The sequence below is a fragment of the Dama dama genome, chromosome 13 (genome assembly GCF_033118175.1).
Source record: "Dama dama isolate Ldn47 chromosome 13, ASM3311817v1, whole genome shotgun sequence".
Taxonomy (NCBI): domain Eukaryota; kingdom Metazoa; phylum Chordata; class Mammalia; order Artiodactyla; family Cervidae; genus Dama; species Dama dama.
The window spans coordinates 53,349,439-53,365,263 of NC_083693.1; the positions used below are offsets into that span (position 1 = coordinate 53,349,439).

At 38.7% G+C, this 15,825-nt stretch overlaps 1 protein-coding gene across 2 annotated transcripts in view; it reads left to right on the forward strand.

Moving 5' to 3' along the window:
* PRORP (protein only RNase P catalytic subunit) overlaps window positions 1-15,825 on the forward strand; it is a 127,815-nt gene that overhangs the window by 2,377 nt on the left and 109,613 nt on the right. For both annotated transcript variants that reach the window (XM_061159160.1, XM_061159161.1), the window contains exons 4-5: window positions 1,708-1,755; window positions 2,237-2,369. In XM_061159160.1, coding sequence (XP_061015143.1) covers window positions 1,708-1,755; window positions 2,237-2,369 — 181 coding nt within the window. The remainder of the gene's footprint in view (window positions 1-1,707; window positions 1,756-2,236; window positions 2,370-15,825) is intronic.

Here is a 15,825-nt window from a genome sequence, read left to right on the forward strand (position 1 = left end):
CATAGCAAGAAAACTGGAACTGTCTTTGGGTCAAATTACTATTTTCAGAAGTTCTTCTGAAACCTAATTGTGATTGTTATAATGTATATAATGCACGTATATATTCTCTTTACTGTCTGCATTTCACCAAGTTGAGTAGTTAGAGCAGAGGGAGGGATCCTGCTTAAACCTCATATGCGTTAAAAAAGAAAATCTTCATCCGTCCTGGTTTTGATCATACCATATTTGACTACTCTCTCCAAAACTCTCTCCTTTGCTTTCCTTCATGTTATCAGCTTGATGATGGTCTTTTGTTCTTCATTACTTTACTGCTAATTTGCTTCAGGCGTTTTCCTACAGGTTCTTTCCTTTCATCTCTGTTTTTCTCTTGCTTTTCTACTGTATGTTATTTTTACAGAGCTTTGTGGTAGCAATCATGCCTAATTATCTTTCTTACCACATTTATTGAATATCTGCAGAGGAACTAGATAGTGATAGTCTTTGAAGGCCAAGGATTTTGGATTTTATTCTGTTATCAAGAATGCTGGTCTTGGAGTAGTTTTTAAAAGATGATGCCAAAGTAGTGAGAAAAGAAGATTGGAGAGGGATAAAGATTTGAAACAGGGAAATCTGTTTGGAGGCAATTGTAGATTTGAGTAAGGGATGATGAGATCTTGAATTAAGAACTGAGAAAGGAGAGAAGGCAGTAGAATTGATAAGAATTGATGAGGCTTTCCTGGTGGCTCAGTGGTAAAGAATCCGCCTGCCAGTGCTGGAAACACGGGTTGGATCCCTGATCTGGGGAGATCCCACTTGCCGCAGAGCGGCTGAGCCCTTGCACCACAACTAACTAGAGCCTAGGCTCTAGAGCCTGTGAGCCGCAACTACTGATGTTGCACACTCTAGAGCCCATGCTCCACAACAAGAGACGCCACCACAGCGAGAAGTCCTTGCCCACTGCAACTAGCGAGTATCCCGTGCTCACTGCAACTGGAGAAAAGCCCATGCAGCATCGAAGACCCAGAACAGGCTACCCGCCCCCCCAAAAAAAAAGAATTGATGGTAGTATATGAAAGAGGAAAGAAGAAAGGATGTTGATTGAGCAAATAAATGAATAAGTAGTTTTGAATGCCTCCAGTTTTAGACTCAGCACTGTGGGTGTTTTGTGATGTAAGATCTATTGTAATGGCATTCATGACCTAATTGGGACTGCAGTAGTAGACAGTTATCTAAGAGTGGTATATAAAATTTGATAGTGTAAGAGAGAGAATGACTCTGGGTCACGAACGATCTCTGGCAGCTTTATGGAGAAGGTTAGAGTTGAGTTTTTTCTTTTAATTTGGCTGTGCTGGGTCTTAGTTGCAGCATGTGGGAACTAGTTCCCTGACCAGGGATAGAACCTGGGCCTCCTGCATTGGGAGTGCAGTCTTAGCCACTTGACCACCAAGGAAGTCCCTAGAGTTGAGTTTTGTGTAGAAGTTACAGCTTCTTTCTGGGTAGGTCCTGTGAAGATAAATTTAGACTTAAAGATGAGGGTCAGATGATGAGAGAAGCAGCAAAGAGAAGGAGATCCAGAGTAGTGTACCATCACTGTCTAAGCATCCACTCTTCTAATTGAACTGTTCTAAGAAAATATCCCAAACCTGATCAGAGCTCTTTCCTACAGTTAATATCTGTTCAGTAGGGATTTGACCCTCTGGTGATTTGGTTTTGCAATTTTTTTTGTAGTATTCCTGGAGAACAATGGAAAGGACAATTCATCACAATCCAGCAAAGGTAAAGACCAATGTTTTATTTTTAATCTGTTCAGTTCAGGTTTAGTAGGTTGTGTTGCTACTGGTTAAAAAGAATTTAAGGACATCTTAATAATAGGATAGATTAAGTTACTTGGATTGCCAAAAAGGTCATATTTCACATTTGGAGAATTTGCAGTATCCAAAATAGTTTTCTTGGTAGGTGCTGTGAGCCTGGTGTGATTCCTCTGACATGTTTTCCCTATGAATTTGGGCCCCGTTGTGTTTTAAGAACGACCTTAAAAACTTTATCTGGAGGTCAGCAGTCTATTCTTTTGGGTTTTTCTGGGACACTAATTTGTTATATTGTCTGGGTTACAAAAAATGAGATGTGTATGATAATCACAAAGGTTATGGTGTTCTTTTTCTAAATTACCTTCCAATTTTCTCATGTCCTAGAATTATTCATTTTAGAAAAAGTTCTTTCTCGGGACATTCTTTAACACATTCAATTGTAATTACAGTGGTCAATGTTTGGGCTGTGGAAAAACTGTAGAGTCGATTCACCTGAGTTCAGAAGAGTATGAATTTCTCAAGGAAAAAATAATGAGGGATGTGATAGATGGAGGTGACCAATACAAAAAGACGACACCTCAGGTGAGTCTGGGACAGGTCTTAACTTCATTCTTGGTTTGCTTGTCTGGAGCAGAGGTTGACAGTTTTTTTCTTTAAAAGACTAGATAGTAAATGTTTTAGATTTTGTGGGCCGTAATGTCTCTGATGCAACTTTTCTACTCTGCTGTTGTAGTGAAAACAGCCATAGACAATACATAAATGAATACAGTAAAACTGTATTCATGAAAATAAGTCATGGGCTGGACTTTTTCAGCTGCCCATGGTTGCCAAACCTTAGGAGAGATTGCTTTAGACTTTCATAGAATAATTGGGTTAGACTGTCATCCATCTGTTGAGCTCAATTCTATTTCATCTGGGCACAAGTGCTCTTAAGCCAAAAAGATAGATGGTTACTCTTTGTGTAAGTGCTTCCAAAAGATGTTTTTAATAAAATTCCATGAAAACATAGGTTTCTCATAAGTTTTCTAGTCAAGAGAGTCTAAGATAACTTGACAAAATTATTTCTAAGTCTTCTTCATATTGAATTTGTTTATTCTTGAAGTCATCTTAATAGATGTATCTTGCTAATCTTCAGTATTTTTTTTTTTTTTTTTTTTAATCTTCAGTATTTTATGCTGGTTTACTAAGTTGAAGTAAAATGCTTTTATCTTGGAGGGAGGCTGCCTGTCATCTTACTGAATGCTCTTTCTCCAAATACCAAATAACAAGAAGTGTAGTGTTCTGCCTTCTCACTTTGACTTAAAATTGTCAGAAGATGCTAATATGAAGACCTTTGATCCTCAGAATAAAGTCAAAATTGGGTCCTTGAAAACATTATGTTCATTTTATGGAATACCTTTTAGCTGACTTTATTGATAAAATTATAGTTAACATTTATTAAATGATGCTTAGAGCTTTATATTCATTATCTTGTATCTTATTTCATCTTTACACTACCCTGTAAGATGTTGGTTTATTTCTGTATTACAGATAGAGTGATTGAGACTTTGCAAGGTTAAATCTGCCCAAGAATGCTCCACTAATAAAATCTAGGTCAGAGTCACCCCCACACTTTTGCTTTACACTCTGCTGCCTCTCATTGAATGAAAATTTAGTTTGTAGTTCTGTATGTACTTGATAGCTGACTGGCTGTAGCAGCTCTTAATGCCTTGGGAATTTCTGCCAGCTAAACTGATTTAAACAAATTTCTTTCTCTCATCCAACATCTACTGAACACTTAAGTGTATCTTCTGAAGTAAGTGTTAAGATAGATGCAGGATTGTGTAAATCATGCTGTTTGCTCCTAAAGACTTAACCATTTCTGTTGTGGGTTAGTTGAATATTCTTCCCATCCTCCAATTTTTTATTTGATAAAATTTTCTACCTAAAAAAAAAAGTAAAAAAACCCCCAAAAAACCCACAATGGACACTTACATACTCTTCATCTAGAATAACCAGTTATTATTCCACATATGTTTTCTATGTGTTTTTATGAACTATTTAAAAGTAAGTTGTAGACATATATATCAGTATGTATCTTTTTTTGTTTGTTTGGTTTTTGCTGCACCTCAGTTCCCCAACCAGGGAATGAACTCGAGCCATGGCAGTGAAAGCACGGAGTCCTAACCACTGGACCACCAGGGAACTCCTTGTATCTTCTAAGAATAAGAACATTCTGTGTAACTAATCGCTGTTATCACATTTAAGAACCTTAACATTAATTCAGTGTCATTTTAGTAAAGACCACATATTCAAATTTTCCCAGTTCCCTCAAAATGTATTTTAAAACATTTTTCTCTTACCCAGGATTCAGTCAAGATTCACTCACTGCTTTTGGCTGTTCGTGTCTCTAAATCCAGAGCAGGCCTCTCTGCCTTTTTTTGTTTTTATGACATTGATTTTTTTATAAAGTCTAGGTGGTTTGTCTTGTTCAGGGCTTCTCATACTTTGTACCTCAGAGTCACTTGAGGATCTGTTGAAAATGCAAATTATAATTCACTGTCCCAAGTGGAATCTGCGATCCTGTCTTCTGAACAAGCTCCCAGGTGATGGAATTCTGGTCTTTGGACCACTTTTGAGTAATAAGACTGTGGACTAATTGTCTGATTGCTTTCTCTCCATTAATTCAGTTTATAAGCTTTTGAGTATATTACACAGATGATGCTATGTGCTTCTTACTGCATCACAGTAGCCACATAATATCAGGTTGCTCTCTATTGCTGATGCTGTTTGAGCACTTGATTAAGGAGGTGACTGCCAGATATCTCCATTGTAAAGGCTCATTTTTTTCCCTTTATAATTTCCCTTTGTAATTTTTGTAATTAAAAGTTAGGTAATCTGTGGAGTAATAGTTTGAAACTATGCAGATATTCTGTAACCCATTAACACTTCACCCAGTGTTTTTTGCAACAGGAAAATGAACTCTGCCTTTGGAAGGATGCAAAGTGATGATTTTCTAGTTATTTCATTAAAAAAAAAAAAGAATGGGGTTAGATTCCGTCACCATCATCATTCCTTTTGTTGCTCACATTTCCCCAAATTCGGCCTGTGGGAACCTCTTGGAATCCAGCTTCTCTGTCTCTTTGACCCCCTTTCATGCACTCCCCCCCAGTATCCACATCAATTTGGGGGCACTTCTGTGCTTTCTGGCACAAGATGTCCTAGGCTTTTGCCTTGAATAGCTTCTGCCTCAGTCATGGAATCACTAGTTGAATACTTTTGTTTAACACTCTCAATGGCTAAACTGTTAGTTTCACATGTGGGATCTAATTCCCTGATGAGGGATCAAATCTGGGCCCCCTGCATTGGGAGCTCGGACTTAGCTGGACCAGAAGGGAAGTCCCCCATCATAATTCCTTTTTAACGATATCACTGTAAGTCTAGATTAATAGAAGGAAGATTTGTTAGTTTTCTCTCCTGACAGAGACTTAGACTCTGGAGCAAATCTTCCCCATGGAGAGTGTTCTACTACAGAAACTTCAGGCTCCAGACTGGTGAGATTAGCAAAGAATAATCATGCATTTGGTTACCAGTAATTCACAAAGCAACTGAATATATTCACAGAAGGATTGGGACATTTTATGACAAGGGGAATTTTCTCCTTTTTTCTTTCCAGATGTTCTCCCCTTTCGCTCCTGCAGCTCCCCAAATCTGTATCCCATTTTTTTTGTCATCCACCTTTCTTCTTAAGCTATTGATTTAACATAAGAACATTGCTACCATTTATGGAATGATTACCTTATGTCAAGCACTTTTAGGCCTGTTAAACTCATAGCACGTAACAGTCTTGAAAGGATTTCACCCATTTGAAGATGGGGAAGCTCAGGATGAGAACCATATCCATGGTTAACAGGCAGTGAAGGAAGACATACGGCTGGATTGGTTCGGGATTTAGCTTTTGTACAATAGTATTGGTGAAGCAGAAGGGACAGACATGGATCCAGATCATTTCTGGTAGATTGAAGTAGTACCAACTCTTTCTGAGACTAAGTAAGTAAGTGTTAGTCGCTCAGTCATGCCCAACTCTTTGCTATTGTTGTCATTCAGTTGACAAGTTGTGTCTGACTCTTTGTGACCCCATGGACTGCAGCATGCTAGGTCCCTCACCATCTCTCAGAGTCTGCCTAAGTTCATGTCCATTGAATCAGTGATGCCATCCAGCCATCTTATCCTTTGTTGTCCTCTTCTGCCTTCAGTCTTTCCCAGCATCGGGGTCTTTTCCAGTGAATTGGCTGTTTGCATCAAGTGGCCAAAGTATTGGAGCTTCGGCTTCAGTTTCAGCCCTTCCAGTGAGTATTCAGGGTTTAGGAGACAAGAGGGACAAGTGGGCTGGAGGCTCCCTAAGGTTGGAGAGCAAGTATAAAAGGAGTGAGAGTGATCAGTGTCCGTTAGGTATTTGATCTGAGAGACAGAGGGCTCTAGATGACAAAGTCCACGGTATGAGAGTTAAGCAGGTGAAGAAACTGAGAGGCCTTAAAGTGCTGGGTGGTCAACCGCAAAGCTAATTACAGTGTCCATGGGATCATTTTCAAAGATAATAATTGCAGCCACATTATAGAATGCTTATCAGGTGCCTGGCACTGCACTGTGTTCCTTAGGCTGGCGATGAAGACTGTGAGTTGGAGGCCAAATTCTTGATAAATGTTCAGCTTCCGGGGACAACACAGGTCACAGCAAAGAGGAGTCAGCAAACCATGGCCCACAGACAAAGACTAGCCTACTGCTTGTTTTTGTAGATTAAGTATTATTGGAGCATAGCCACACTCATTCCCCTAGGTTCGGGGGTAGATCAGTATATTGCTCTTTGCTTTATTTTGTTTTGTTTTTTTTTTTTACAAATTGGAAGTTTGTGGCAGCAGTGCATTGAGCAAGTCTGTTGGTGCCATTTTCCAACAATATTTGCTTACTTTATGTCTTTGTGACACATTTTGGTAAGCCATGCAGTATTTCAGACTTTTTCATTTTTATTGTGTTAGGGTGATCCGTTGATGTTACTTTTGCAAAAAGATGAGTCACTGAAGGCTCAGATGATGGTTAGCAGTTTTTAGCAATGAAGTATTTTTGAACTGAGGTATATACATCATTTTTTAAAGATATGCTATTGCACACTGAATAAACTAAAGTATAATGTAAATATAACTTTTCAATACATACTGGGAAACCAGAAAATTCGTGTGACTCACTTCATTGTGATATTTGCTTTATTGTGGGGATCTGGGACCAAATCAGACAGGTATGCTGGTCTCTTCTGTGGCTTCCTGTGCCCTGCAGAGTTGGGAAGGTACAAAAGAGACCAGCTCACAGAACCTATTTACCATCTGGCCTTTTACAGAAAACAATTTACTGACCCCTGGTATAGATGAACCTCATGAACCTCAGTTGAGGTGGAAAAGTAGCAACTTTGAAGGTTCGGCAGGGACTAGGAGAGGGCCTCTCTTTTCCCCTCAATTCTATAGCACGCTTTTTTTTTTTTTAATGTGGGAACTTGGTTCACCGACCAGGAACTCAAACCCCTGCCCCCTTGGGAGTGCATAATCTTAACCACTGGACCATCAGGGAAGTCTCTTATAGCATGCTTTGAGAGAATGATTAGATGTCACTTAAGAATAAGTAAGGAGTCATTGATGACCATAAGAAGAGGGATATCAGAACTACACTGGGGGCCATAGCCATCCAGGTTATTGTAACTCAGTGAATACACATTGAGGGTGAACTCTTCTTTTGAGAAGCTTGGATGAAAAGAAGACAGATGGGATAGTGGTGGCTTGAGTTTGATAGAGGTCAAAGAAGGGTTTAGGGAGATGAGAGAGATGTGCATACTCATAGAATGAAGTAAGAGTTCTTAGTAAAGATAAAAGTGTTGAATAAGCAGGGCAAGTAGGAGAGAGAATGGATAAAAAGTTTCAAAAGTAGGAAGGGGTGCTAAAAAGAGCACGGATAGGGAAGTTAGAAATGGAAGAAACTCTTTTGAGACTAGAAAAGAAAGTGAGGATGGGTGTGGATACAGGTAAATATATAATAGGAAGTGAGATGACTGAAGGAAATGACATCTGCTGTGTTAAATGGGGTGCATGGTGAGAGACAGGCATCCATGTAGGACTAAAGAGAGTGAAGAGGCTTGGGGTGGTTCTTGAGAGGAGTGGTCCTTGAGAGATGCCAGCTCAAGCAGAAGGATGTGGCAAAGGGTGGGTGCTGAGATTTGAATCAGTGAATTTGTAGAGATTACTGTGCATGAATGTGTGGTTTAGTGCTTTTCCAACAGAGCTTGACTCACCTAGAGTGGTTTAGTGAAGACAGAATGCACTGTTGGTTTCCTATTTTGGGTTTTGTTGGTTAGTTGTGGCAACGTAACAGGGAGCAAGGGAAGGTAGTTCTGATAGAATAGTGAACACCATCATCATGGAACCCAGACTCGATAGAGAAGGAAGGCAGGCCAGAGAGCATTTATCTGGGAGGGCTCCAGGGCCTCGCAGTCTCACATGGAGTAAAAGAGAAGATACTGTGACAGTAAAGGAATGAAAGCTATAAGGCTGAAATCAGAGAGCAGGTGAATAAAAATTTGAGGTTAAAATTTCAGAGGACAAGCCATCCTGAGCCCTGTCCTGATCCAGGGAGGGCTCTCCAAGAGTGTGGCTTGTACCCCAGGATAAAGTTCAGCTGCAGAGTGTCATTGCCCAAAGGTTCTTCATCTTGTGTTTTGTTTTTTTTTTTTTTGCTTACTATGTGTGTTAATCTGCTAGAGCTGCCAAAACAAAATACAACAGACGGAGTGGTTTAAACAACAGAAATTTATTTTTGCACAGTTTCAAGATCAATATAGGCAGGTTTTTTTCTCTCCTTGGCTTGCAGATGGTCCTTGGTTTGTTCTCATAAAGACCTCCTCTGTGCCAGGGCATCGCAGGTGCGTCTTTATGTGTCCGAATTTCTTTTTTTTTTTTTTCCGAATTTCTTTTTCACTTGAGAACATCAGTCAGGTTGGATTGGGGCTCATCCTTAAGATCTCATTTCGTCTTAATCTCTTCTTTAAAGGCCTTATATTCAAATGCAGTCACTTTAACAGGTGCTAAGGATTAGGACTTCAATTTGAGAATTCTGAGGAGACCACAGCTCAGTCTATAAATACCATTCATTGCAAATGTGTATTGTGTCCAGCATTTTAAATTATTTTGTACTAGGAGTAAACAGCTGGAACTTCTTTCAATATTACTTTTAAAAGCTTGTTTATAATTTGGAAATGTGAAGTAGAAACCATGGAGTAAGTGCTAATCCATGTTGAGTTTGCTTGCTTTAAAAATTTATGGTTTTGGCTGATCTCCATAAGTATCCAAAAGGAGCATTATCAAAATTGTTTCAGGTTAATGAAACTATCACAACATTGTCTGTTTATCAGCTATACCCCAAAACAAAATAAAAAGTTTAAAAAAAAATTATTTCAGGTTTATATGTTTTTACCAAGAAGTACTCTTTTGTTCAAAACAAAATAAATGAGGTGGCACCTTTTAATGAAATGGTTCTCATCCATGGCTACTTGTTAGAATAGTTTAGGGGATGTTTAAAAATTACCAATGGAAACTTACTGGCAGTCTAGTGGTTAAGACTCTGAGCTTCTATTGCAGGGGGCATAAGTTCAATCCCTGGTCAGGAAACTTAAGACCCTGCATGCTGTGCGGTGTGGCCAAAAAACCCCCAAAAAACAAAACAAAATCCATGTTGAGTTATGCTTTTTTTTTTTTTAAATTACTGATGCTCAGGCCCTACCCCCTACAAATTTTGGTTTTAAGTGTACAGTTCAAGACAAAGGATTAATCTCAAAAATATACAAGCAACTCCTGAAGCTCAATTCCAGAAAAATAAATGACCCAATCAAAAAATGGGCCAAAGAACTAAACAGACATTTCTCCAAAGAAGACATACAGATGGCTAACAAACACATGAAAAGATGCTCAACATCACTCATTATTAGAGAAATGCAAATCAAAACCACAATGAGGTACCATTACACACCAGTCAGGATGGCTGCTATCCAAAAGTCTACAAGCAATAAATGCTGGAGAGGGTGTGGAGAAAAGGGAACCCTCTTACACTGTTGGTGGGAATGCAAACTAGTACAGCTGCTCTGGAAAACAGTGTGGAGATTTCTTAAAAAACTGGAAATAGAACTGCCATATGACCCAGCAATCCCACTTCTGGGCATACACACTGAGGAAACCAGATCTGAAAGAGACACGTGCACCCCAGTGTTCATCGCAGCACTGTTTATAATAGCCAGGACATGGAAGCAACCTAGATGCCCATCAGCAGACGAATGGATAAGGAAGCTGTGGTACATATACACCATGGAATATTACTCAGCCATTAAAAAGAATTCATTTGAACCAGTCCTAATGAGATGGATGAAGCTGGAGCCCCTTATACAGAGTGAAGTAAGCCAGAAAGATAAAGAACATTACAGCATACTAACACATATATATGGAATTTAGAAAGATGGTAACGATAACCCTATATGCAAAACAGAAAAAGAGACACAGAAGTACAGAACAGACTTTTGGACTCTGTGGGAGAAGGTGAGGGTGGGATGTTTCAAAAGAACAGCATGTATATTATCTAGGGTGAAACAGATCACCAGCCCAGGTGGGATGCATGAGACAAGTGCTCGGGCCTGGTGCACTGGGAAGACCCAGGGGAATCGGGTGGGGAGGGAGGTGGGAGGGGGGATCGGGATGGGGAATACGTGTAACTCTATGGCTGATTCATGTCAATGTATGACAAAACCCACTGAAATGTTGTGAAGTAATTAGCCTCCAACTAATAAAAAAAAAAAAAAAAGTGTACAGTTCAGTGGTATTAAATACATTCACATTACTGTGCAACCATCACCATCATATATCCCCATAACTTTTCATCTTATAAAACTGAAACTCTATAAAACAGGAACTCCTCATTTTCCACTCCTTCCATCCTCTGCCAGCCCCCTTGTACTTCCTGTCTTTTTATGATTTTGAATACTCCAAATACCTCATATAAGTGAAATCATACAGTATTTGTCTTTTGGTACTGTCTTATTTAGTATAAGGTCCTCAAGGGTTATCCATATTGTAGCATATTACAGAATTCCCTTACTTTTCAAGTCTGAATAATAATCCATATAATGCTTGTATCACATTTCTGTTCATCCATTAATGGACAGTTGGGTTGCTTCCACATTTTAATCTATTGTGAGTAATGCTGTTATGAACATGGGTGTACAGATATCTGTTTGAAACCTTGCTTGCAATTTTTTGAGTATATGCTGGGAAGTGGAATTGCTGGATCATATGCTATGTGTATTTTTAATATTTTGAGGAATCTCCGTACTGTGTTCCACAGTAGCTGTATTATAGATATTTCACATTCACATCAATAGAGCACAGGGGTTCCGGTTTCTCCACATCCTTGCCAACACTGGTGGTTTTTCTTTTCCTTTTGATAGTAGCTATCCTAATGAGTGTGAGGTGGTATCTCATAGTTTTGATTTGCATTATCTAATGATTAGTGATCATTTCATGTGCTTATTGGCAATTCACCTGTCTTCTTTGGAGAAGTGTCTGTTCAAGTCCTTTGCCCATTTTTGAACGGGAGTTGGAGTTTTGTTGTTGAGTTTTAGGTTTTTCTGTATATTTTGACATATATTGATCCCTATGTACTATCTGCAGATATTTTCTCCCATTCTGTGGGTTGCCTTTTTATTCTGATAGTGTCTTCTGATGAACAAACTTTTTTATATTATCATGAAGTCCAGTTTGTTATTTTTTCATTTCCTATGCCTTTGGCATCATATCTAAGAAAATCATTGCCAGATCCAGTGTTGTAAAGCTTTTGTTCTGTTTTCATCCCTAAGAGTTTAATTACTTTAGATCTTATATCTAGGATCCTAGATTCATTTTGAGTTAATTTTTGTATGTTATTTGGAAAGGGTTGAACTCATTTTTTGTGTGTGTGTGAGTGGGTAGCCAGTTTTCTCAGCACTGTTTGTAGCTGTCCTTTCCCAATTGAATGGTCTTAACATTCTTGTTAAAAGTCATTCTTAATGTGTATGGGAGGGTCTGAATTTATTTCTGTTCCACTGGCCTGTATGTCTACTTTTATGCCAATGTTACACTTTTTAATTACTGTGGCTTTGTAGTAAGTTTTGAAATCATTAAGTATGGATCCTCTGGTTTTGTTTTTCAATATTGTTTCAGCTATTCAGGATCCCTTGAAAGTCCATATGAACTTTAGTTAGTTATTTTAAAACAAATGCATTTTATTTTTTTATTTTTGGGCTGTTCTGGGTCTTTTTTTGCAGTTTGCAGACTTTCTAATTGCAGTGCTTGGCTTCCCTAGCTGTGGCACATGGGCTTAGTTGTCCCACGGCATGTGGGATCTTAGTTCCTTCCCTTTCCATGGAAACTTGCTTGCCCTGCATTGCACGGCATATTCTTAATCATTAGCCAGATTAAGGGTCAACCTGGGGGACCACCGTATGAATTTTAGGATGGATTTCTGTATTTCTGCAAAAAAAAAAAGTCATTGGGATATTGATAGGGATTGTATTGAATCTGTAGTTTGCTTTCGTAGTGTTAACTTTTAACTATTAAGTCTTCTGATCCATGAACGTGGAATTTGTTTCCATTTATTTATGCCTTTACTCTTTTAGCAGTGTTGTGTAGTTTTCATTGTACAAGTTTTTCACCTCCTTGGTTATGTTTATTCCCAGGAATTTTGTTCTTTTTTATGCTGTTATAAATAGAATTGTTTCTGTAGTTTTCAGATTGTTCATTATTTATAGAAATGCAACTGATTTTTGTGTGTTGACTTTATAGCCTCTTACTTTGCTGAATTGATTTATTACTTCTCTGTGTGTGTGCGTGTGTAATCTTTATGGTTTTCTGTATATAAGATTGTATCATCTGCAAACAAAGATAATTTTACATCTTATTTTCCAATTTGGGTACCTTTTATTTCTTTTTCTTGCTTAATTGCTCCAGCTTGAACTTGCAATAAGTAGAAGTGGTAAAAGGGGCAGGGGCATCCTTCCCTTGGTCCTGATCTGGTCCTGAGGAAAAGCTTTCAGTCTTTTACCACTGAGTATGATGTTGACTGTTGGTTTTTATATATGGCTTTTATGTTGAGTTAGTTTCCTTCTATTGCTAGTTTGTCTAGTTTTTTTAAAGAGTGTTAAATTTTGTTAAATGCTTTTTTCTTCGTTATTTGAGATGATCATGTGTTATTCTGTCATTTTGTTTATGTGGTGTATTGTATTGATCAGTGTTCATATACTGAAACATCCTTGCATTCCAGGAATAAATCCCACCTAGTCAGGGTGTATAAATCCTTTTAACATGCTGCTGAATTCTGCTTGTTAGTCTTTTGTTGAAGATTTTTGCTCAGTGTTCAGAGTTTTCCTTTCTTGTAGCATAAAGACACTGTAGTATCAATGTAATGCTGGCCTTGTAGAATGAATTGAGAAGTATTCCTTACTCTTTAATTTTTTGGAAAAGTTTAAGAAGATTGGTATTTGTTCTCCTTTAAACATTTAGTGAAATTCACCAGTGAATCATCAGGTCCAGGACATTTTTTTGAGAGATTTTTTAAATTAATGATTCACTCTACTTGCTCATTATAGTGTATGTTCAATTTTCCTTTTCTTGATGATTATGCCTGTTTGTTTGCACTTCTGTGACCGGGAGCAGCAGTCTGCAATCAGAGCACAAATCCCCAGTATTTGGAGGACAAGGTCCTTTTTACCCACCCTGGCTCCCATAAGCTGTGTGCAGACTGCTTTAGGAACACGTATACATGCAGTTGCCTGCCATGTGGGTTGGGGTGAGAGATGGGTAGCTATTGCTGTTCAGAGAACTAAAACTGATGAAATTAACCACAATTCATCATTTAAGGCTTCCCCTGAAAGTTGCAAGCCTTTAACAGGCTTCAGAGTTGCCAAGTGGTTACAGAATCAGACAGAGATTCTGTCAGTGCAGTGTTGTCTAGTCTTTCTAGGGAGACTGATTTCTGGTGCACTTTTCTCTGCCATCTTCTCTTCAAATTGATGAATTTTGACATATGGAGAAGGTGGCGCTATTGGTAAAGAATTTGCCTGCCAATGCAGGAGACACAAGTTTGATCCCTGGGTCAGGAAGATCCCCTGGGGACTAAAGTCTGTGGGGTTTTAAGAGTCAGAAACAGCTTAGCAACTAGACAACAATGGATGTGAAGTGATATCTCTTGTGGTCTTAATGAACATTTTCCTATTAACTGATAAAGTAGAGCATCTTTTAATGTACTGAATTGCCATCCATTTATTTTCTTTGGTAAGGCGGTATTTAGATCTTTTGCCTGTTTAAAAAATTGGTTTTTTTCTTATTATTGAGTTGGTGTTGGAGAAGAGTCTTGAGAGTCCTTTGAGCTGCAAGGAGATCGAACCAGTCAGTCCTAAAAGGAATCAGTCCTGAATATTCATTGGAAGGACTGATGCTGAAGCTCCAACACTTTGTCCACCTGATGCGAAGGGCTGACTCATTAGAAAAGACCTTGATGCTGGGAAAGATTGAAGGCAGGAGAAGAAGGGGGTGACCCAGAGGATGAGATGGTTGGATGGCATCACCGACTCAATGGACATGAGTTTGAGGAAGCTCTGGGAGTTGGTGATGGACAGGGAAGCCTGGCATGCTGCAGGTCTCAAAGAGTCAATACAGCTGAGTGACTGAACTGAACTGAAAAGTGACTCTAGGTATAAGTCCTATGTTAGATATACCTTTTGCAAATATTTTCTCTCAGTCTGGCTTGCCTTTCATTTTCACAGAATATAGGTTCTGATTTAATTGCTCTGGTTTGGGGTCCAGGCATCAGGACTCTCAAAAACTCCCATGATTTTAAAGTGCAAGTGGGGTCCAGAACCACTGCTTCTAATGTGAGATTTTGAAGAACTCTAATGTGTGTATGACAGCTTCTTTTCTACAGGATAATTTTGGGAGAAAACCATCAGTTGAGTTCAGTTCAGTCGCTCAGTTGTGTCCAACTCTTTGCGACGCCATGAATCGCAGCACGCCAGGCCTCCCTGTCCATCACCAACTCCCGGAGTTTCCTCAAACCCATGTCCGTCAAGTCAGTGATGCCATCCAGCCATCTCATCCTCTGTCGTCCCCTTCTCCTCCTGCCCCCAATCAGTCCCAGCATCAGAATCTTTTCCAATGAGTCAACTCTTCGCATGAGGTGGCCAAAGTACTGGAGCTTCAGCATCAGTCCTACCAATGAATACCCAGGACTGATCTCCTTTAGGATGGACTGGTTGGATCTCCTTGCAGTCCAAGGGACTCTCAAGAGTCTTCTCCAACACCATCCCATAGTTATAGGTAAATCGTTAGTTTTTATGTTTTAAAACTGTGCTTCCACATCACAGCCAGCAGATGGCAATAGTGTAACATGTATTAATAAAAAAAAAATTATTCTAGGTTATGGCCAGGTCAGTCAGGTTAAAAGGATTTGATGAGCTTTTAATATTAAACTGAAAGATAGCTGTATAATTTTTGTTTGTCAAGTTAGTTATAGTAAAGAGAGGAGCTGTATATGTAAATTTTAAGTGAATGAGGCAGAACTCCAAATAATATCCTTGTACTACTAATTCAACTACGTGAAATTCATTGACATCAATAAAGATAAAAAAGGTGAATTTGGAGCTATGAGGAAAGTGTTAGTTTAATATTAGTAAGATTTTTCACTCTAAGTTTCCTTCATTCTTATAATAATGATAATATTAAATTACACCTTTTTTTTCATATTCAGTTGTCCAGGTGTGAATTTGTCTTTAACCTTCTTACTAGGGAAAATTTCAAACATATATGAAAAAGTAGAAAGACTAGAATAACAAACTCCTACTCAATGATTATTAACTCATGGCCACTCTTATTTCATTTATACTCCCACCATCCCTCCCTTGCTGCTCAGATAATTATAAAGCAAATCTGAGCTTAATCACTTATCC